Raw genomic sequence first — 24,009 nt, forward strand, 5'->3', positions numbered from 1 at the left:
AGCCATTGGCAAAGGCGGGTGGCGAGCACAGGAGCCTATTACAGGCCAGTTGCACAGGCCTGGGTGCACTGACTGGCTGTGGGTAGGGCGGGCAAGGGCAGTGCCCAAGGTAGCACTGAGGTTCCAGCAGAGGCCGCGAATAGATCAGTCTATGGGGGGATGTTGGCCATACAATGGAGGAGCGGATGTGGGAAGTCGATAATGAGTTCAATTTAGGCCATCCTGAGGTTCAGGTGTTGTATCAAGTACAGTTGAAACTGTGACTTGGTGTTGAGAACAGACTTTGAGAAAAACAGATTTGGGAGCCACTGACATGGAAGGGAAATGGATGAAATTACCCGGGACTGTGTGGAGTTTGAGGACAGGGGTGTCTCCCTCCCTGCAGAGCAGGTGCCAGGAGAGGAGGCAGAGACTGAGAAGTGGGGGCAGGAAAGGCTGCTGATGGCGCAGAGCCCGGGGAAAATGTCAAGAGCCCCAGGAGTGGATGCCCCCAAAACAACCGTCAAATTGGCCTCGTGTGTGCGGTGAGGGCGACGGAGGCCGACTAAATACTTCCTGACTGTGCCCCTCGGGAGTAGGAACAGAAGCGCCTCCAGGGAGGCAGCAGAGCGGTGGAGAGGAAATAGTGTTGAGTTGAACGACATCAAACTACTCGGAAGCAAGGGAACGGCCTCATGTTTTAGTCTGTGAGATGGGGCTGGGGAGCACCTCGTCCGGCAGGAGTGAGAGACGCGCACCTGCACCTGCACCTGCACCTGCACCTGCACCTGCATGCGCCGGCTCCACTGGGCCGGGAGACAGGGTGTGTCCAGGGGAAGGCTGCCAGCCAGAGGAATCAAGAGTTCCAACTCTTAGTAAGAATCTAAGTTGGGAGAGATGGGATTGGGGCACAGCCAGGCAAAACAGGCCTCTCCACCACACTGGCCCCATTCTGAGGACAGAGGTGGCAAGTTTAGAATGACAAGTAGTCTGTGTGTGTGTGTCTGTGTCTGAGTGTGTGTGTGTGTGTGTGTCTGTGTCTGAGTGTGTCTGTGTGTGTGTGTGTCCGTATGTGTCTGTGTGTGTGTGTGTGTTGAGGGGGCACACGAGAGAATTCCCTCAGTAATCTGAGGGTGTCTGAGAGTGGAGACAATGAGAATGTTGCTTCTATTTGCCATTGGACAGCAGCTCTCCAGGTGTGTGCAGCCAGCGGGCTATGTTGGGGTCCACCCCTTGGCCCCATTCTTGGGGGAAAGGGGAAGTCAATCTGAAAGCCTGCCAGAGAATAGGCCACACAACGAAGCCCCCTGGTGAGACAGCCCACTATGCAGATTCTATAAGGGGACAGTGCCTGTGTCTCAGAGGGTGCCTGCAAGCTGAGCTGAGAGTGAAGTGAAGGCCAGCAGAAAGGCCCAGTCACCCTTTAAAGAAGTCCTGTGACATAGACTCTGGACCAAAACAGAGAGAGGAGGGGGCGCACCCTCCCTTGCCCGCTGCCTGGGAGTGCTGGGGTGATTTGCTGGGGCTTAGAGTAGATGGGGGTGGGGTCAGCAGTGAGAGAGGAGACACAGGGAAGCAGCTCTGGAGCTCGTCGCAGCAAAATTCTCCCCATGCACACCCCACTGAGAGGCATCCCTACTGCACCCCTGAGGCAGTCTGGGGCTCAGGATCAGGACGTGACACTGAGATACAGAAAAATAGAGAACATTTAATTTTGGCCTTCAGTGATGCCCCTGTGAAGTTCACGCCCACTACAACTGCAGCTAAGCTGAGGCGGCCGCTTGCATTTTGTGCAGGATTAAATTGATGATGCCGCGATTTCCTCCAGCATCTTATCTCAGGCATCAGGGATGAATCTGCAGCAGGGCCTCCATTTATATTGTGGGCACTCAATTTGTTCTTTTTCTTAACGAATTCTTTGATTATCTAATATTTTCCTTAAAAATGGCTTAAGTATTTGCAGTGAAATTTACCAAGTGTTGAAGTAACGGCATGTAACATCTTTAAGTCCTGTTAATTTGGAAAACGTAGAGTTCCTATGACAACCCTGAACTGTCCTGGAACTGTACTCATGCTGAACTTCAGAACGTCTTATTAAGATGGATCCATGTTATAGAAATTACGTGGATTGTTTTATCACAATGTCCCCCGATCTTTCTTTCTTAGTTTCATTTTCTACTACAATCCAGGCTTATTCTGGTCAATTGTTCCCACTTGCTTTTTTCAGTGAAAAACAATCAGGACGACTCCCAGCATACGGCTGCACTCCTCTTCCATCTTTCTCTCTGCGGTGCCATGTGCAGAGGTGCCTGGCGTGTGGTTAGATTCTTTCCCCATCGCTGGCTACGGACAGCAGTATTTGCTTCTGCCCTATACGATGTCGTGCTAAATTAATTACTTTTTGGTTTCTGCTAATTAATTGCATTGGCGTTCTGGCTTTAGCTTTCCTGGCCTTGCACGTATATGCCATGAAAACAAAACAAATCTTTCATGATCTGGCCTAATTTCCACTGCTTCTCCCATTTCCATTTGCCCACCAGGTCTCTGAATGTAACCAAATTGTTCTCCTTTTATCATTCCCATACACTGGTGTACTTGTTTGTGGAACCTGCAGAACTGCCTTTTTCAAGAGTGGTGAGTTTTCTCTCTCTTTTTGTGTCTCTGGGTGCCTGTACGTAAGTTTCTTTAGATTAATGCCTGAAGTCAGGCAAAGTTGCATTTCTTTATGTTGCTAACATTTCTCGAGCAGTGTGGCAGGACAGCAAGCAACTCAAGGCTCTGAGTTAACTCCTCTCAAACACAGGGAAATTCTTAGGAGCTCATAGCACCTGTACCACTTAGAACAATTAGAGACATTCAAGCTGGTATGGCCAATACAAACATTGTGTATGGCTTCCTTTTTCGATTTGAGTTTTTGAAACCCTTAGTAATTCTTAGTGAAATGAAATACATAGATTGCACCATTATTTAGGTACCACTCTTTTCTAGCAGTTTCCATTCCAACTGGACACTGAAAATTTCACCATAATTTGTCATGGCCACATGAAATGTTATCAGGGGCAGTGTTACTGAGCTAGTATGGACAGTATAAAGATATGCACTATAACCTGTAGCATTAAAGAAACAATTTATGTACAGGATTTACCAGACTCTTAAGTAGATCTAAACGGAACAAGAAATGCTTCTTTAAAACTTCCAGTTACTCTATGTTCTATTATCTATGCATCCTGAATATTAGCACCAGGGTAAATTTCTCAAGGAACTGAGCGCAAGGAGCTAAATTTGCACATTGATTTTTGTCTTTTATCTGCAGCTTAAGGCTAATTTAAAAGGATGGTGAGGAGATTCTATTTTCAACTGGCTGAAGTTCAATAAGAATATAATAAAACACTGTTATAGCAAACTCTTTCACAGTGGAAGTTTGGCAAAGCTAAATCTCATTCCTTTCAATGTGCTCCAGTACAGCCAAAATACTGTTCCAGTAAGACACCCATTAGAGTGATGAGCTTCCTACAGGACAAGAATCTCTCCATATTTTATTTTAAACCAAATCAGCTTTTTATTGCTTTGTGTTAAGAATCCAACAGGAAATATTGTGTAATACAATCAGTAAAAAACCTACAGTTTCATTACAGTTATATTTTTATCATTGGCCTGCGTTTTCCTAATTTCAGAGGTATACATGACCATTTTAGATACAGGAAACGACTTCTTTTAATTTTTCTTGTAGTGAAAGTTTTGCAATTCTTTAGTCAAGCCTAATGATTAGCTTAAAAACCCTAATAAAAGGAGTGACCATATAATACATCTCTGTAGGTATAAATCAAGGTTGGGAAATTTTAAAGGTACATTTCTTTTTCTTCCTTTTTTTTTTTTTTCTTTAACCCTATGTCTTTTAGGCAGCTTGGCCTTTAAATCTACTTGCCACTGATGGGAAGAGCTGACAGAAGATTTAGAGAAGCACGGGGTGAGTTCCTAAAGTCAGAGTCAACACACACACTTCATCTATTTTGTGCTTCACTCCCTGTTAAAACACTGAGTTTGCTAAAACACTGAGTTTGTTCATATCATGTCCTACAAGTTGTCAATGATTTCCCATGATCCTGTCTTCAAGATAAAGTTCCTTAGTCAAAAGCAATGAAGCCCTGACCTTTGCCTGTAAGGCAAAGTCAACAGTTTTTAGCCTGGCCTTCCATGCCCTTCCATGCCCTTCGAGCTCCCACAGCACCCCCAGCAGTCCATCTCTCTCTACTTGTCCAGATGGACACTCTCTTAGAGCCAGTGGCTCCTACTCATTGTTTCCCGAACACATCGTGGGAATGTTTGCCTTCATACCTTCCCAGATCATTTTCCTGATCTCAGACACCTCCATCCTCATTCATTCACTCTTCACTTGTCCAACAAATATTTGTTGCTCATGCAACCTGGATCACCCACATAGTTTCAAGACTGCATCTTCTAAACTATTTAAATCCTATCCATTCTTCAAGAAATGTTTCATGACGCTTCCTTAACTGCTAAGGACCTGCAGAGTCCCTTCCTCTTGGGACTCACGCACTAACTCATCTCTCGCTCTTTTGGTGCTCGGCAAAGTGGAGGCCTCTATTTTGAACTTAGAGTCAAGACCACTAAATAAGACTGCGCTCTAAAAATTACACCTCTGTGACCCAGAACAAGTGAATTCACATCTATAAGTTTCCACTTCCTTGTCTATAAAATTGGAAAATTGCATCTTAAGATTAGTTCTGAAGATTAAATGAGGTAACATAGGTGAAAATGCTACATTTACGTAAGAAATTACTCTTTCATAGGGATATCAATGTTTAAATACGCATTTTCTCAGTTTTGTTAATGAAATACTTTGAAATTCTTTTTTCTAATGAAACCTGCTGAATGTAAAAGAGACCTGTATAAAGACAGATACCACATGAAGCACCAAGGGTCTCTTTCTGGGTCTGTCATGCCTCTTGTGACTGTTTCATCAGCACAGAAATTATAGGCGATTGTTATTCTGGAGGAAGACAATGAGTCTCATCTATATCTTGTTTGGGTTGATTTTGTACACACAGCATTCCAAAGATCATTCTTGCCTTTTGTTTCCATTGAGAACTAGAATGAAGTAAAACAAACTATCAATTTAAGGAAAGCCTCGTAATTGTTAGCAATTTCTTCAGTCACTTTCATCTTTCAGCTGATTTTATGAACACAAATGTGCAGAAATGGGCAAAACAAATTACTTAACTCATTGGTAGGAAGCAGTGGGCTCTCTAAGGAGGGAGAGGTAGCAGTGATTTCACCACCGAACGGTGGAACACAAACAGCCTAAAAGAGTCTATCACTTTCAATTGAAACCACAAGAAGAAGTAAGTAGGTTAAGCCCTAAGAATCTTCCTAGGTAACCTATTTGAGTTGAAATTTGACTAAGAATCCTTAAATCTAAGAGAGGTAAAGCTGTTAGGATCGGAGGTGATTGGAAGTTTTGTTTCAGATCTTGTCCAAAAGGGAGAACTGTCAATGACAAAGCTGCTGTGAACAGCATTCTGGGGGCGTGGTGGAACCCCGATTCACTGCTATCTCCCGAATCAGCAACTCGATAGAGCGTGCCTCCCGGGCCTTGGAAGCCTTCCATTCGGAGCTGACTAGGTAGAATTCAGGTTTTTATGGTATGTGGGTACTTTTTCCGTGAGTTAAAATCACATTTATAGTAACTAAGTGGTTAATGACGAGAAAAAAACAAAACAAAACAAAAAAAACAAACCCAAACTACTGTGCTAATAATGAAACTCTGGTATTTGGTTTGTAAAAAACAAAAATACATCTATAAAAAGGGTTAGCTGGAGATGTGTCTGTATTTTTTTTTTTTTTTTGCCACCTCAAGCAAATAATCTCTGATTCTCCCCTGTCCATGAGGACCCATTTCCAGGGGCAAATCATCTGGGGGTGGACTTGTCCTTGGAAGGGGGAGGGGAGGGCCGCTGGCACGAGACACAGAGACTGGAAACAAGTTCACAGTGTTCATCTCCGGGGACTCACAGAAGAATGGAGAATTGGCTCTTTCATCTCCAACCCGGGCACTGCTTTTCACTGCCCCTGAGCCTCTGCTGTCCCCAAGCGGCCGTCTGGATCACAGAGGTGGCCACAGAGATCCGGCTGAGTGCGTGGGTCAAAGTTCCTAGGCTGCCTGTTTCAGGAGGTTGCATCATATATTCTTTAACCCTTCCTTTACAAGACAGCCCGAGGTGTGGGAGTAAAGTGGTCAGGTAAATAGGTTTCAGGGTCAGTCCGACTCGGTTTCAGACCCTGGTTCCAGCGATCATTATCAATGTGGCAGCAGGATCCCTCAGCCCTTTCTATCCCACACAGGTGCCCGCACAACTGCATAGATGGTTTAGTGCTGCTTTGGTATCTGGAGAAGGCTATTAACCTGAAGAGTCAGAGACACTCATGTTGAGGCTGACCTATCTGGGTTCACACCCTGGCTCTGTCATTTGCAATCTGAGTGGCCCTGGGCCAATGTCATAACTGTACCGAGCCCCAGCTTTCAAATACATGAAATGAGAATGAAAACGCCACTCAGGTGAAACACACACAGTGCTCGGCGCCTGGTGACTCCAGGAGACACAGCGTTTGCTGTTAATAATTAGTGAATAATATTTGAGAAAAGAAAAGTAAAATCAGATTTTTTGCCCATTTTTTAACCTAAAGAAACAGTGCCTTTTTGGCCTCTACATGTTTGAAGAACCAAATAAGTGGCTCATAAGAGTAAAGGAATTAAACAGTTTTTTTGTGTGTGTGACCATACAAGAAACCCCTCTTAAACTCAATGAAAAAAAAAGGTTTTTTTCGTTTTTTGTTTTTTTTTTTTTGAGACAGGGTCTCACTGCTGCCCAGGTTAGAGTACAGTGGCACAATCGTAGCTCACTGCAGCCTTGAATTCCTGGGCTCAAGCGATCCTCCTGCCTCAGCCTCCCGAAGCGCTGGGATTACAAGTGTGAGCCACTGTGCCTGGTCCTCATTGAAACATTTTTAGCAGTGTTTTCCACAATCTATTTATTATAGGCGTACGATAATCTATGTAACAACCTATGCAAACCCATTCAGTGCAGAGTATACAAGTTGTGTCTCGAACTAGGTAGTAGAACACCTTGTGAAGGCTTCATGATATTTTAACGAATATACTTGTCATTAAACACAAATGGAGAGAACTGTTCATCTTCACAAGGATCAGCTAGGTGAGGGACTCACTTCTAGCTTTCTACCAGAGAAGTGGGCGTGCCTAGGAAATGCATCAAAACCAGAATCGCTAGCGCAAAGCTCAGTCTCTTAAACAGAGATGCTGGTCAGCAGCCACAACAAAACCTAAAATTATGTATGGCTTGGAAAGGATCACAATGACCACAGCTGAATACTGGATAATGCAAGTAATTTCAAAGTCAACGTCGTCTCCAGAAAGACCTCTTCAAGATGGTGTAACCACTGGGTAAACTACACAGCTAATAGCCAGCCAGGCATGTGTCCAGCACACAGGAACCTCCCAGGAGGGCTCGGCTGGGACACTGGACGGGCTGCCTGGCGGTTCCTGCCTGTGTGGCCTTGGGCAAGGAGCTGTGCTGGTCTGGTCTGCAAGAATGTCATCTGTAAGTGAATGGGGGAGAATGAGAAAGTAACTCAGAGCTTACACTTGGATCCCACCGTAACAGTTATAAAGGCTTACACAGTGGATGGGAACTCATAGGCCATGCAAGAAAACTAGTGATATAAAAAAAATTCTTTTTTTTTTTGTTTTGAGACAGATCTTGCTCTCTTGCCGCGGCTGGAGTGCAGTGGCACAATTTTGGCTCACTGCAGCATCAAACTCCCGGGCTCCGATGATTCTCCCACCTCGGCTTCCTGAGTAGCAGGGACTACAGGCACGTGCCAACACGCCTGGATCACTTTCATATTTCTCTTATAGAGATAGGGTTTCACTGTGTTGCCCGGGCTGGCCTGGAACTCCTTCCCGTGCTGAAGCAATCCACCCACCTCAGCCTCCCTAAGTGTTGGGATTACAGGCATGAGCCACCACGCTCTGCCAGAAGTTTTTTTTTTTAAAATTTAAAGAACACCAAATGAGTAGGTTGAAGCCAGGCTGCTCTGGGGATTCTGTGCCTCGTCTTGGAGCAGTGGCTCAGCAAGGTGTAGGTGTGGTGGGAAGGAAGGCTGAGTTCCCCCAACAGCTGCCTCCTTCGGTCTCACTTGTCGGCTAGCGAACCTACGGAGGAGCGTGGCCTCCAAGACGAAACACACATGTGAGGAGCAACAGGACATCAGTGCGAGTCCATCTACAAAGCTTTCTACTATAAAACCACGGTCTATGCCCCAAAAAGAAACCCACCATTGAAACCTAAGCTTCTTTTTTATTAAGTCCTGTGTGGTAAATATCAGTGACTTATTTCATCAGCCTGAAAATTCAGCTCATCACAAATGAAAAGTAAAAACTTTAATTCTATAAAAGGACATAAAATTCAGCCTTTTTAAAGAAAGAGCTCTATCAACCCAAATAGGAACTGTTACATGTAATTTTATCAAAATTCACTTATGTTACCTGAGTGCTTTATTTTTGAATGGCAACTTAAAATACATCAGAGAGACTGAATTCCATGACCATCAGCGCCTACAGAATGCCAGATACTGTACCTAGTTCTTGCTTTTCTGTGGTGGGTGTGGGGAAGTTTGAGAGACCGGGTACTGGATGTGACGGTACCCACCAGGGAGCCTGGCAAGGCAGCTTCTCCTAGCAGTTTCATTAATGTTTTAGCATTAATGTAAAGATTGAGTTTGGCTGCATGGAACAGAAAATTCAGCATAATACTGGCTTAGGTAAGACAGGTGTTTAATTTCTCTCCTGTCAGAAAAAGTCTGGAAGGAAGCAACCAGGCTACCACAAAGTGCAAGGGCTCTATGAAGTCAGAGAAGAACTGGGCTTCTCCTATTTTAATACTAAAGTTTCCTGCATGTGTCTGTGTCTCAAGATTACTCCATAGCCAAAGGTGGCTGCTGAAGCCCGGGCCTTCTCGTTTGAGTTCCAGGCTGCAGGAAGGAGAAGGAAAAGACAAAAGATCTGCCCCACCAGCTGGAGTCTATGCAGCACTTCCCCTTGTCCCTCTGGCCATAAGATCAGCACGTCCACGCCATACCGAGCTGGGAGGGTGACTGAGAGCTAGTCTTGTTGTTGCTGAGGGTGTGCCCAGAATGGAATGGGGCGTGCTCACGAGGCAACAAGGTGGGAATAAGCATTCCCAGACCCTGCTCCGTGTGCATTTCAACAAGGGACTGCAGCTCTGGTGCCAGGCAGGGAGCCCTCTTTCTCACAGGCCCACTGGCTTCAGCTGGCCTCGTGTTTCTCCTGGCTGAGCCCCGTCGGCTCCCGGTCCAACTTTCCTTCCTGTTCTGGAAGCTTTGTAGTGGGAACGCTGCTTGCTCTGTCTTGAGTCCCCAGACAATGACCAGGTTTGAGCCTCTAAGTGTCAGGTGGTGAACAAGACAGAGCAGACTTGTGCCTGTGGTGAACAAATGGTCCAGCAGGGAAGAGAAGCATTGACCTGTGGCCACTGTTCCCACCTGGGGGTGCATGGAGGGAAGCGTGTGTGCTGTTTGGAAGCATGTGTGCTGTTTGGAGGTGCTTGGAACGGAATCTGCACAGGCTTAGGGCATGCTTCTCAGACTCTTTTTGCAGAAAAACATGGTCGAATCTCACCCTCAAAAAAAAAAAAAAAAAAAGAAAAAAAATCTGTTTTCTAATTTCTTAGCTAACACTTTTTCGTCTCTCCTTCCATTATCCCAGTTTCTCACGAGAGGGGGCTTTATGATCTGTCACTCCCGAGGCCACTCCTTGCCCCTGTTGCCTGGCTTCTGTCCCTGCAGCCTCCTATAACTTGTGGAGCACAAACCCTCCACAGCCTGGAGCCTTTCTTCATGCTTGGTCTTTTGTTTTCTTTCCTTCCTGTAGCTCTCCACATTGTCGCCCAGACCCTGGTTTTGAAAACTCTGTTCCCTAGGTTTCTCTGATGTGAGACTCTTCTGGATTTCTCCTCCCAGCTCTGACTTTCTAAGTCACCCTCAAGCTCATCTTCTGTCTCTGTCCCTCTCTCAAATGGACATGCTCCAAAACAGAGGGCTGTTCGTGACTCACTTTCCTTCATTGCCAGAAGATCTTTGGTAATTGTATTCAGTTTAACATTTCCAGTTACTGGCTTCATGTGGACACTCCCAAATATCTCTGTTTGTCTCTGTCTCTCTGGACTTTACGTGTAACTAACTGCTAAGCTGCGTGTGCCTGGGGGCGTCTGTTATGTTGGTATTTCTGTGCACCGTTTTAAGCATTTTCTTCTCCTCTTAGTTTCCACTGCCACTGTCCTAGTTCTGCCTCTTGTTCTTTGTCCTTGATACAGCAACGGTCTCCAGGCTGGCTCACCTGACTCCACCTCAGCTCCCTAAACTCCTTATGGAGGGCTGTCACTCCCCTCCAAACAGAAGCCCATGTGTGATGATGTCACTTGCCTATTTGCCAATATTCAACGGCAGCTGACTGTCCCAGATTCCTGGGCTTGTCATTAAACACCCTCCATTATTTCTCGACTTTCCCTCTCTCCAGTCTTTTCCATGCAACTTCGGCTGCAAATTTGTTGTTTATGTTCAAAGACATTACTCACACTATTTCCTTAGCCTAGGATATATTTCTTCCACCTGCCCAGTGTCTGAAGTCCAGGTGAAATGTCTTATGAAACCTTCTCTCATCTCTAGAGCCAGGCTCCAAGAGCATTTCATCTGAATCACTCTCACGGTCTCTCCGTATGTAACTTTGCAAACTTGACTGTAGTCTCTGTAAGGATGCGAATTTTGTCTGAGTTTCTCCCCTCTTTTGCCTTCCTCTTTCCATCCCCCCTTTCTTTCTTTTCCAGCTTTTAGCATAATGCTTTTTAGCCTGGCAGGTTTCAATAAATACTTGAATAAACAAATGATAATCAAAAGCAAAAGAGTCAAGGGCATAACGGAGCTGGTTTACTGCCTGTGTGGTGAGCATTTTTCTTCTGCCTGGTTGTTACTTCCTTTGTTCTCTGTTAATGGGGAAAAGTGTCACTTATGAAAGAACAGGAATGTTTTACACTTTGTGACTTAGATCGAGATTGCACAATTTTTGTTGTTGAAGCAACTGTGAGCAGGAAAAGAGAACCAGTGAAGTGTTAGTATCTTTGTTCTGACCACCTTCTGTGTCCAAGAACAGTCACAACTGCCTGAAGAAATAAAGGGGCCGTTCAAAGGAAAAAGTGAGATTCTCTATGCAGACTATAGAAGAAGCCTCCACAAGTGAGTGTGTGGGGTGGGCGGGTGGTAAGATGGAAAAACTGACATCTTACAATCACTCTTAACTGGTCTACTTGTGTTTTGTTGTTTCTTTGTGTAAGGTTACTTTGACTGGAAGCCTAAATCTCTGAGCTAGATAAATAAACAGAATAGACTCATTATCTGGGCTATGCACCAGAGAACTGAAACACAAACTGTGCTTTAGATCAGGAATGATTCGAGTATCTGAGATTGGAAATACAAAATTGAAAAGGCCCATTTATCTTTTGATCCACTATGACCCAGAGGCAAAAACTTGGGTTATGAGTTAAAAATGCTGGGAGTCCTCAGTGGAAATGGAGCCCGAGGAAGCAGAGCTCCTCCTCCTCCTCCTCCTCCTCCTCCTTTGACCGGTGCTGTTCAGATCTCCCTGGACTCACACTCCTTGATGTTTCATGGTATCACAGGCCAGGTCTCAGGAAACCCTGGTTCTACCTGCAGCTCACCTGCTCCCCGACATTCTGTCCTTCCCCACTCCCCATTATGCACCCCAACAGCTGCTCACCACTTCCCAGCACCCAGAGCTTTTACACAACCCCCGGGGCTACCAGAAAGCCTCCGTGGCATTCCACCAGAAATGACTGTTACCCCAATCCCTCAGAAGCAGTAGAGTCACAGGCAGCTGGGCGGGGCGGGAGGGGAGCAGCTGTCCTTTAACCACTCCCCCCAGCCTTCGCAGGTCCCACTCCCACGCAAGCCAACCCCAAATGAATGCATCATCTGAGTAAACACTCTATGCTCACTCTGCAAACAAACAAAGCTTCAAGAGAAGTCTCTTCAGGTCCCCACCAAAGAGATGGCTCCACCCCTAAGAGATCTGGGAGCTGACATTGTTCCCCAACCTTTAAAGTTAGCTCTTCTTCCCTCCCCAGCTCAAACCTAATTACCTTAGAAAGGTAGATCTGAACTCAGTAGAAAATACTAGTCCAGTTCCCCCTTTTCCTAGGGGTCAAACAGATATCAGCAACCATTTCTGAGAGGTATAGAGTTCTGGGTTAGGAAACAGGATGAGGGGCTAAAATAATTTCACCTATTGAAGATTAAGAAAGTTTGTAATCATACAAAAGTAGATGACGCAGTAGCATGGCCCTGTAGGAAAAGTCTACCTGGTTGATATTTTGGCTCTGCTACAACCAGCTGTACTGTGGACAAACATTTTGTCTTTCTGAGCCTTAGTTTCCTCACGTATCAAAGGTGGAAATAAACCCCCTCGATTTATTTACATTTGATGTGAGGACTCAATGAGACAGTGGAAGCAAAGCACCTACTGTCCTACGTGTCTCAGGTGGTAGCAGTGGCACTAATGGTGGTGACAGTAACAATAATGATGATGATGATGGAGACAGTACCCAGCTGTTTTCACCTTGAATGAGAATTGAAGAAGAAGAACCTGATAAACTCTTTTGAGAGGTTTAAGTTGAATATATGAAAAAGTTTCCCGAGAATGATGATTGACAAACTCTGTACGAATCTGGGATTCTCCTGCGATGGTCACTAAAACAGAGACCCTTACTTACTAGTTAGCACTGGCTCTGGCATGGTTTAGCCTGAAGGTAATGAGATAGACTGGTTCATTTTTGAAGGCACTTTCTTGCACTATAATTCTATTCATTCTCTCTGTGGTAAAAACAAAGTGACATTCAACAGAATAAGATGTCTGCGACTCTATGACCAGGCACTGGGAACCTGAAGTTTTGAGTCATATTCAGAATTTCCCACTTCTCTCTTCTATGCCCAGACTGAAAAGCAAACTGATCCTCTAAAGCAAGCTTGTCCAACCCACAGCCCATGGGCTGCATGCGGCCCAGGATGGCTTTGAATGTGGCCCAAAACAAATTCATAAACTTTCTTAAAACATTATGAGATTTTTTTGCAATTTTTTCTTTTTTAGCTCATGAGCTCATCATCATTAATGTATTTTATGTGTGGCCCAAGACAATCCTTCTTCCAACGTGGCCCAGGGAAGCCAGAAGATTGGGCACTCCTGCTCTAAAGTAACCATGAAAGGATATTCTACATAAAAAATCACTTCCAGCTGAGTAGAATTATTTGAAAAAAGTGCTGTGCGTGGCTACACATTTCTGAGTCATGCATTTTCTTGCACAGAGTAGTCGAAGGACAACTTGATTACTTCAGATTTTGTGCCTTGAGTCATAAATGTGCAGCTGGTACATGCTCCAGGGAGCAATGACATCCTTTAGGATTTACCTCTCCTTAACATCTGAAGCCCAGAGCACAGAGCATTGTCTTTGGCTATGGAGAGGACAAGGCACCAATTCGCTAACCCCAAGGTTTTTAACTAGGAACTTATGAAGGGCCCGTCAAATAGAGGTGGAAGCTCCCGGACTGGGAACTTGCAGACACCCACTGAGGCGCCCTCCTGGTTGTCAGGGTGGAGAGGGTGACCTTGAAAATATTTCCTATGGAAAAGGAAGAAGCAACTTCAGCCACACCCACATTCTGGAGGCCCTGAGGCAAAAACCGTATGCAACTTTGGGGGAGAGCGGAGAGCAAAACCTCTGGTGATTCTCACATCAGTGAGGACTAGCCCACCTTACTGCAGGGTTCAAAAGCCTCAAGCCATGCTCTAGAGCAGAAATCACCTATGTCTCTAAGGGGGGCAGTTGTGTTTCATTTTCTAAAATGGGTTGCAGTATCTTTATAACCCAGGCTGCAGATCCTCTACGGTTTTGGCCTGGATGGGATGAGATCAAGTGTGGAGGGTCTCTACTCCAAGGAGCCACTGTTTTTGGAAATGCCAAAACCTTCCTGTTATTTTCTAATTTGTTTTTAATTGGTTCATAAGTGGAATAGAGGCTTATATTGTAAAGAAATGTAGAGATAATCTAGACCAACCCATTATTTTTATTTTCGAAATCACTTAGTTTTTTGATGATGCAGTTTACTATGGAAGAGATGGTAAACAGAGAGGGATAAAGAAAAATGATCCTGTGTAATTGCCCTCCTCAGAAATAGCCATCATTGCCACTTAGGTGTACTTCCTAACATGTGTATTCACACAAGCACATGTTATTACACAATTAAGACTGTATTATATGGTTTTATACCTTGTTTTTTAACTTTATTTTATGTCATGATGATTTTATCATGTTCTTAGATACTCTTCACTCACTTAAATGATGATATAATATTCCATTATGAGAATAAAACATGATTTAGCCATTTCGATATTGGTAGACATTTAAGTTATTTTCATTTTTCACTATGATTAAAAACTGATTTTAAATATCTAGACATTCAAGACTCTTTCTATCTTTAATATTTCCTTAGGTTTGACTCCTAGAATTAAAAGGACTAGGTCAAGTTTTTGAATATTTTAAAACCTAATTGGCACACCAGTCTCTGTTTTAGAGATTCATAATTGAGGCCAATGACATTTAGAATTTTCTGGAGACTGTACAGTTCTCAGTGTCACACAGTGTCCTGAGCCCAGCTTCCCTGCCACCAAGTGTGAGCGCTCACATGTGTTTCAGGATCCAGCAGAAGTCAAGAAAGCAAGAAACTGTGTTAATCAATGAATGCTACATTCTTCTTCCCAGAAAAGGAAAAAACCACAAAAGTGTTTACTCATCCTCAGGTTGTGTGTGTGTGTGCGTGCATGTGTGTGTGTGTGCGTGTGTACACTAAAACAAATTATTCCATGGCCTGAATCAAAGAGGCTTTCTCTGGGGCAACTTGCTGTTTCTCCTAATGCTTAAGCAAAATATAATTTCTGACAATTAAAAAAACTAAAGTAACAAAAATTCCATTATCTTTGTTGTATTTTTGGTAGCTTTCTTTAGAGAATCAGGTGTAAAGTTAAGGTCCGCTTGTTTAGGGTGACGGGGCAGAAACGTCTGAGCTCATCAAGGTAGAGGAACTGGAAATTTCCAAAGCTGGCTACAAGTCTGAGACATTAAAAAGCAATTTGCAGGTTTTAAGTATATACCAAGAGGCACTTGGCCTTGTTTTAAAATAATAACTGCAGCTTAATAAAATGTAGAAGCTGAGAGCTTCCTCGGATTACAATGGAAGATATTGCTATGTTTGGAAGCCTGTTCTGTAATTTGCACACTTATGGGGCCAGACCCCAGGCAGTCAGGGCCCCAGCTGGGGGCCGGTCCATTCACTTTGTGTGCCAGGTTGATGGACTTCTTGTTTATTTTGGTATAAAAATAAATACATGGTAGAGTCTGTGATGGAAAATGTCGCCGTCCCCCGCTAGCTGCTCTCACAGGGGAAAGCTGACTTTTCCACACTCTCAGGAGGGGGTCCCGACTCATGGGCTCACACTCCACCGGGGAGGAGACAATTCTTTTTCAGTCTGTCTGTGTTTCTTCTCCTCTTTTCAGTCCTCTGTATACGTCTACTACCTTATCACTGCCCAGCTGGCCACAGCTGACAGAAAGGCTTAGTTACTCTCATGAAAAACTGGGGGGAAAAGTTATTTTATCTCCAGATTAATTTTGAACCTTTTTGCACTTAAGAAGAGCTATAATTGTGCTAGGATTGGTACATAATTGGGAGTGGATAGGAGCCTACGCTTTAGATCAGATAGTTGCGTGATCATGGGCAAATTACTTAACTGCTCTGAGCTGCAGCTTCCTCATCTGTAAAATGGGCAGAACAGTCATACCTGCCTCATGGAGTGGCAAAGATATGCAATAAGTGAGCAAAAAGCAGATAAACAGCTTAGTGGACACACACAGCCTAGCGCCCTGTCAGCACTCAGTCAATGCCAGCTCTTCTTGGCTACTGCACTGTGAGGATGCTCTCCTGGGACTTCCTCCTTTGATTTGTGATTTTTCTTTTTTTTTCTCATCTTGACTACTAGGTGGCAAGCTTCTTTATCTTTCTTCAGAATTATCTGCAGCTAACATTACATTATAATGACCATTTAGTCACTAATACTACTTGTCATTGAATGGATAATGTAGTCACCAATATGCTCTAGTTTGCTTTTAGAAATTATGGTCGAACCTGCATTTTAAATCTTTTGAGACATCAAAACAAAATTAGAGTTTACTATGAGTGGACGCAAAAGTCTACATGCTCACGTTTTGCAGAAAAACAAGTCTAATTGAGAATTTTGCTCTAATCTAGCACTAGGCAATATCCTTTTACTTCACTATAGTTCATTTGATGAGCTGACATTAGGAGCTATGTATGAAGTAACACGGACGTGTACTGGTAAGAAGAGACTACAGATGAAAAGGAGTGGAAGAATGAAGGAGGGAATAAAAAGAAAGCTCTAAGCGATAAAAGAAATAGGAACCGGAGCAACCCTGTAGAAGATCAGTGAATAGGCTGAGAGTTGGTTTTGGAAAAGTGAAAATAAACCCAGATGCACAGACTGCCTGTAATCAACAGCAAATAGAGACTGCACGGCAGTGCAAGGTGGGGGAAGCTGGGCCACTTGAGGGCTGTTTTCATTAGATGCCAGGCTACTTTCCAAGCGACCAGAAGAATTAGAATAAAAGCAGGGTGAACCCTGTGACAGTGGCTTGTGTGGCACAACCGAGTAGGGTGAGTCCTTGACAGAGTAGGGGCCATCCTGACCCCAGAGGGAGCAGGGGATTCTGGGTAGTTTTCAAAAATGGAGGCTCACCCTCTAGCGGTGCCTGGAGAGAATTGCTGGCACATGACCCTCAATCCGAAGTGGTTCAACAGGGGTGAGTCCCTACAGTTTAGTGCCCCAAGCTGACAGTGGGCCAGGCAACCAGAGATGCAGAAAGATGATTTTATAGGGTGAGAACAATGCAGAACAGTCCACTTCAACTCATACTCAGGTCCCATCTCTCTTGGAGGACCTCTTGTTCCCCGCTCTAAGCCACGGCCTCCTCTTCCTCCAGCAATCTCACCCCTCAACAGTTCCCTTCCCCGCAGGGCAACTGCCTTTTTCTGGTTACCGGCTGAACTGTGTCCTCCCAGCCTCTAAAATTCCTGTGTTGAAGCCCTGACTGCCAGTTCCTCCGAAAAATGTGACTGTATTTGGAGAAGTGTCTTTGAGGTAATTGGGGTAAAAAGAAGTCACATGGGTGGGCTCTAATCCTTATAAAAAGAGATAAGAACACAGATAACAACACACAGATGGAGGGACGACCATGTGAGGACACAGCGAGAAGACGGCCGTCCACAAGCCAAGGAGAGAGGCCCCATGAGAAACCGATCTTGCTGACAGCCTGATCCTGGACTGCCGGCCTTCAGCACTGTGAGAAAGCACACGTGTGTTGTTGAAGTCACCCAGTTTGTGACAGGCGGGCAACCCGAGCAGAAGAAGGTGTTCCCCAAGTCTGGATGGCCCCTCCCTGCCCAGTCTGCTCAGCGGCCTCTCTCTTCTGAGCCATCTGGCCAACTCCTCCTAGCACATTCTAGACATGGCCTTTGCCACACTCCTCCTGCTAATTCCTAATCTGGGATAACCAAACCCAGTGGTCACATGAGAATTCCTGCTCTACAGCCTGGCTGCCGTAGGAGTACAGCACACAGCTGCGTGAAGTGGGGCCAGTTCCACACCCCCAACAACATTTCTCTCATCCCTGGTCAGTACCACACCTCCAGTTCCATGGCTATTCCCAACCAGCACCTCTCGTCCTGAACCACCAGTGGTATCCTTGTTCTTTTGCCCCACAGTTGACCCGAATCTTGACTTCATTTGGAAAATCAGCTTTGGATTTCCTCATTCACATTGGCAGATGCAGCTCTGCCTGCACCCACTGACACCTCATTTTCTCCAGGCTGAGGAAAGGTGCTCTCCTTCCTTCTCAGATGAGATCCCTGAACATCAAATGTGATTCCATGCACCGTAGTTCACTTTATCATAATACACGCTTCAATGAGACTCATCCTGATCATCATGGTTTTTATCAGTTAAAAAAAGGACAACTGGGATTAGTCTTTCATTCAAATCAACCCTGCTTCTCATCTTGAGCTTTTCATGATATTTGCTCAAAAGAAGACTTAGAAGAGCACCTACAGGAAAACTAAGAACTAATAACACAATTAGGACCATATGGACCCCACTTTCCTTCTGGGTTTTAAAAGAAAGAGGAAATAACTGCGTGTGTTATTAAATCGATTAGCTTCACTTCTGGTCGCTTTTATTCAAATATGGATATCTTTTGCAGGTGGTAAAATCAGTGTATTAACTTTCAAACTTTCAGACTGAAAGTTGATCCATTAGTATATTATGGCCACAAGCTCCAGCACTCCATATAAATTAGGAAAGAAAAGCATGGTCATAAATATTTAACACTTCAAAAATTCCCATTTAAAATATTCAGTGTAGGTGATTGGAGAATATGGTTCACAGGAATAAAAGAACTTTAAAATTTGTTCTTTTGGTAAAGGTGATCTTTCCTTTGATTATATTGAAAATGCACACTCAGTCTCAGACATAGATATAATAATGAGTTACATACAGCTGGGCCAAAGGAAAGTAACATTTTCAACTAATTATGGCGAAAGTCATTTTCAGAGTTCTTGTTGTTGCTGTTGTTTTATTAGAATAGGAGTTAAAGCAGATTGCATGCAATGCTTTAATAAAGTTTTTTTTTTTCTTTTTTGAGACGGAGTCTTGCTCTGTTGTTCAGGCTGGAGTGCAGTAGTGCGATCTTGCCTCACTGCAAACTCTGCCCCCACCCCCAACCCGCAATCCTGGCCCTGGGGACAAGCGATTGTCCTGCCTCAGCCTTCTGAGTAGCTGGGATTACGGGTGCTCGTCACCATGCCCAGCTAATTTTTGTATTTTTAGTAGAGACAGGGTGTCACCCTGTTGGCCAGGCTGGTCTTGGACCTCAGGTGATCCACCTGCCTCAGCCTCCCAAAGTGCTAGGATTACAGGCATGAGCCACCACGCCTGGCCAAATGCTTTAATAAATGTTTATTGAAGCACCCATTCTGTTCTCCTACACGATACTTTAGGCATCTGTGATGTGGACTTTGACCTGTAATCACATCAAGGGATATGCCATGGACAGAAAATATTTAAGGTCAAGTTCAAAGACAGTGTACAAAAGAATACAAAAATACATACAATCAATTGATAAAACAAACACTACAGCAAAAAATACTACGTTCACTTGGAAACCTATGGGAACTATTGGAAAGTGTAGCTGCCACGATTTGAATGATAGTTATATGATTAGTGACAGCAGTTCACTTTTGTGTGTTGTCTAATAGTTTACAAATCACATTCACAGGCAGTCGTTGTCAAAAATGACTTCAGGGAGATAGTGGGGTTGGTTTGAAAGGAAGTGGGACTTCAAAAACCTTACAGAGCTTTAAATTTTTTCAGAGTTTTGAGCAGAATCAAGATAATTTATTAAGTGAATCTAGCCCTTGATTCTATGACAAACTAAAATTTGTATTTTTTCATTTTAGAAAAATAATAGCTTTTCTGTACAATCATGATGAAAATGATACAATTTTATGTTGTTACATTTTACTAAGTCACATCTCCTTAATTTAGCTAGATTTGAAAATTTTGATGTGAATATTATTGACTTGGGAAGATTTACAACTAGAAGGAACTCAACATAGTTATAAAGTATTTTCCTTTGTAAACTATGTTACATTTTATTATTCACATGTGTCTCAAAAGAATGCCATGGTATATCTCAACTTGGCAAAGCACCTTGCAGGATAGCATAGACCAGGGTTACTTCATAAACCAGTGATTAAGCTGGGACCCTCTAATGCTTTTTGGAGGCGATCAAACTGCCCTCTGAAAACTTTACAGAATTTTTACATCTCATTAACAAACTACAAAGAGGGCTTAACGCATATAGGAAATAAAAATTCTGTAAGTATTCATAAAATTTAGTCATAATAATGGCAAACTATAAGCCTCAGGCTTCTTCTGTCTGATAGGTGGAAATCATAATGGATACAACTTTGTGTTTTACCAGCAAACTGAAACAACAGCTTTTTTGATTATGCAGACATTTTAGCTCTCCTTTTGCAATAGAGATTAACAGACCCAATAGCATCATCATCCCAGTTGTCACAGTGAGACACATTCTGCTAATGAGAAGCTGTAATTTCAACTGTTGGAAAAGATGATCTGAACTTTATTTGGATAGAAAAGATGCAGATTTTTAACATAAATATAATCTATGATTCTTTTTTTGGATTTCTTGGAATTCAGTAAAGGACATTATGGTGGACTAGTTATGCAACAAAATAACAAATACAAAGAGTATTTTGTCAGATATGGAATTTTGCCCAATTTTGTACTCATTCAGCCAGACACTATATAGTAATAAGTAGACTATGCTTACTTCAAAATGGAATATTTTACAGTGACATACTTGGTAAACGTATTCCCTACCAGCACAGATGGCATAAAAATGCTTAGTGATTCTTTTTTCAGACTTCATGTCATGCTGTGGGAAGATATGGCTGAAATAAATACATTTTATTTTGCTTTGTGACATTTTTCCATATGATTTAATTATACAGAAGGGCACATGAGAGAGCTTCACTATTAAGTGGGATCCATTATATGCTTAAGAACAAATTCAAATCTTTTGTTGAGCACATTTTTAGAAAATAAATTGCTCACGCCATGTAAATAATATGACATTTGGTTGCAGTCAATTTGGTTTATGTATTTTGCCCAAAGGAACAGGTGATTCAAAGTTTAATTTGCCCCTTCGCCTACTTATTCTTAATAACTTGGCACAGTAAGCAGTTCTTGGGGTATCAATATACCAATTAACAAAATAATTCTTTCACTGCTGTTGAAATAAAGGGCCAATTCTAATCTACATTTTTTTGTTGTTGTTGTTGAGCAGGGCAAATGGAACAAACAAAACAGTCAAAGAGGAAAGCAGGGAGAGAAGACAGATTCAGTGTTGCCCTCAGCAGATGCAGAGGAAATGAGGACAAAACCCCTTCACATGTGCCGGGCGCAAGCGAGGCTGCCCAGAAACCCCGCGCCAGCCACTGCGGCCAAGGAATTGGAGCTTCTGTGTTACTCAAAACAATGCATCTGTCTTTCATTACACTTGTATTTGGATGAAATCGGGGCGCTTGTTGGCAAAACCAGTGAAGATTTCAGATAAGAGAAATTGTATTATATTAGAATTATAACGTTTAAAAAATAATTATGTATTTAAGGAAGTTTTTAAAAAATGGCTAATGGTGCCTTAGATGCAATGATGCCCTTTCATTTATTCTTCCCCCCTGCCCCCCATTCTCATCTTCACTGTCCTAAATGAGGCCTCCCTGGCCCCTCTCCTGGGCCGTTCAGAGGCCTCTGAGTGATGTTTCTCCTCCCAGCTTTCCCCTTTCTGCCAGGCTCCCTCCCTCCAGTTAGCATCCCAAAGCCTGGACAGGGTGAACTGTCTCGAAGGCTTGAGTTTGAGCTCCCTCCTTGCTCACCCCACGCTGGACCAGCGCCTCTCCCCTGGGTTACCCTAGTGCTCTGTGCTTACCCAGATCTCAACACTTATCACGAGGATGGAGGTTTGTGGTCTTTTCCCCTTTTTCCCCCTGAGACAGGGGTCTCCACAGGGGTGGGCCTTTGTCTTCTTTATGGGTGTGTTCTTGGAACTGGTTCCTCCAGGCATTGGTACTGGTTCCTCCACTGGTTGAAGGGATGAGTGACGTGACCCCCCATCCGCTGTTCCTCATTGAGATTTGGTGTGTTCTTTGGGTTCTAGTCAGACCTCTCTCCCTCAGGGCCCTTTCGTTCACCCGTCCTTAGCGCCCCCTACCAGCCCCTGCCCCACGCTGTCTCCACTAAATGATTTACTGTTTCCTGTGCAGGCAACGCGACCTCCCTGGTTGGTGCCTCTGCTGTGCTGTTCCCCGCCCTAGACTGCACTTAATGTGCATCCCGGGAAACTGTCACCCCTCTTGAGGGCTTTGCTTCATCAGACCTTTCTAAAGCTTTTGTCTGCATTCTGTGTGTGACCATGAAGCGCTTGCCACCCACGTTTCCTTGGTAGAGTGTTGGCCCTTGGGGATAGGGACCCGGTATTAGTATTTTTTAAAAAAACTCCCATAGACCCTAACATAGGTGTGTAAGGCACCTAGGAGAGGCTCAACACATGCTTTTGGCATCAAAATTCTGTTAAAAAAAATCACCGTTGCAAACCCTTGTCTAGCACTTTGGTTTATATACATATGTACATACCCTGAGCACACATTACTTTACCAAATCACCATGGGAGCTCTGCCAGGAAATAAAGTCAGTATCATGAACCTCAGAATGGTTCAGGGACTTGCCTAAGGCACTCGGCTAACATTACTAACTGGGATTTAAATCTAGGTTTCTGTCTCTAAACCATGTGGCCTATCTAGTTCACAATGTTTGGAAATCAAGTGTGATGGGGGCCCAGCTTGAAGGGCCCCAAACCAATGGGCCAGTGGCTGAGAGGTGGAATGAATTTGAGAACTGTATTATCTGTTAATCTGATAGTTTTGCAATCCAGCCCCCATCATTCCTGGAGGAGTGAAAGGTTCAAAGAGATTTTAAGGTAGCTCTACTCTCTCTCCTATGCAGCTTCTTAACTCAAGCGAGGGAAGAGCCCGAGGTTCCTTAAAAAATTCATTCCCAGCGCCCACTGAGTGTGGACTGACATGGAGGCTGGATGAGAAATTGAGGCAGAGTCTTGTCCAGACCTGGGAGAAAATTCACACTTTGGCAGTGTGAACTGGGGACTTAGTTTAGAGGCCAATGTGGAGTATATTCTCTTGTTAGATGGAGCAGAAGAGGAAGAGATTGGCAGCCACCAAATGGAAGCTGAAAAGGCTGTGCCATGAACACATGTGACTGAGATATCCAAAGGACTTTGAGGGAGATTATGGCTATTGCAGAGCAAGTGCGAATAGAAACAAATACTATTTTGTTACTCATTCTGACCTAATTTTTTCCTCCCGATTACCCTTCCTGATACGGCCTCAGTGTTTTCAAAAACAAGTATTTTACATCTTATTTTTTTAAGCCAAACATTTTTTAAAAATGTGGAGCTATGTAGAACTTCATGATTAGGCATGAGAACAGAAAAATAATATAAATAAAAATCTGCAATAATGTCCATTTTAATCAATTTCTGCTTATCTGAGAAAGGCTGTTCTTTGATTCACGACAGCTTAAAAATAAATCACGATATCTATTTATCTCTAAAATATATTACTTATAGATTTAAAATAATAATTCAGGTCTACAAATTCTTTTTCCCTTTGAAAATTTATCATTACAATTATTTATCAAGCTTTGTATTTTACAATGAAAGTTATTACACCAAAAGGAGTTCAGACTGAAGGTCTAAATCTATTTGGGTATAAATTGTCCTAATAATCTTAATATTTAATATGCTACTAAACACTTTTTGAATGACTCATAAACCATTTCTAAATTAATAAAATACAATAACAAAATTAGATACAAGAATAACGATACAAAAATATGGACAATATTATTTTTTATACTAATAAAATCCTTGGCATTTACATCTAGCTCAAAAGTGCAGCTGAAGGCCAGGTGCGGTGGCTCACGCCTGTAATCCCAGCACTTTGTGGGGCTGAGGCAGCCGCATCACCTGAGGTCAGGAGTTCGAGACCAGCCTGGCCAACATGGCAAAACCCTGCCTCTACTAAAAATGCAAAAAAATTAGTTGGGCGTGGTGGTGGGTGCCT

General features: G+C 43.5%; 1 protein-coding gene and 1 long non-coding RNA gene across 3 annotated transcripts in view; one reads left to right on the plus strand and one right to left on the minus strand.

Annotated features, from left to right (window-relative positions):
- Positions 1 to 24,009, minus strand: part of LOC105487513 (parkin coregulated) — a 578,623-nt gene that overhangs the window by 124,315 nt on the left and 430,299 nt on the right. The window contains exon 5 of one of the 2 annotated variants that reach the window (XM_071095937.1): positions 4,929 to 5,088. The exons of the other annotated variant lie outside the window; for it this stretch is intronic. Within the exon in view, the coding sequence (XP_070952038.1) occupies positions 5,060 to 5,088 (29 nt within the window). The 3' untranslated portion in view covers positions 4,929 to 5,059. Of the gene's footprint in view, positions 1 to 4,928; positions 5,089 to 24,009 lie in introns of those variants that run through there. 2 annotated transcript variants of the gene reach the window in all.
- LOC139363059 (uncharacterized) lies at positions 2,022 to 11,298 on the plus strand. The gene is made up of 3 exons (XR_011622941.1): positions 2,022 to 2,613; positions 3,879 to 3,946; positions 7,773 to 11,298. It is a non-coding gene; the product is annotated as an uncharacterized lncRNA (long non-coding RNA).

The sequence above is a fragment of the Macaca nemestrina genome, chromosome 5, assembly GCF_043159975.1.
Source record: "Macaca nemestrina isolate mMacNem1 chromosome 5, mMacNem.hap1, whole genome shotgun sequence".
Lineage (NCBI taxonomy): Eukaryota > Metazoa > Chordata > Mammalia > Primates > Cercopithecidae > Macaca > Macaca nemestrina.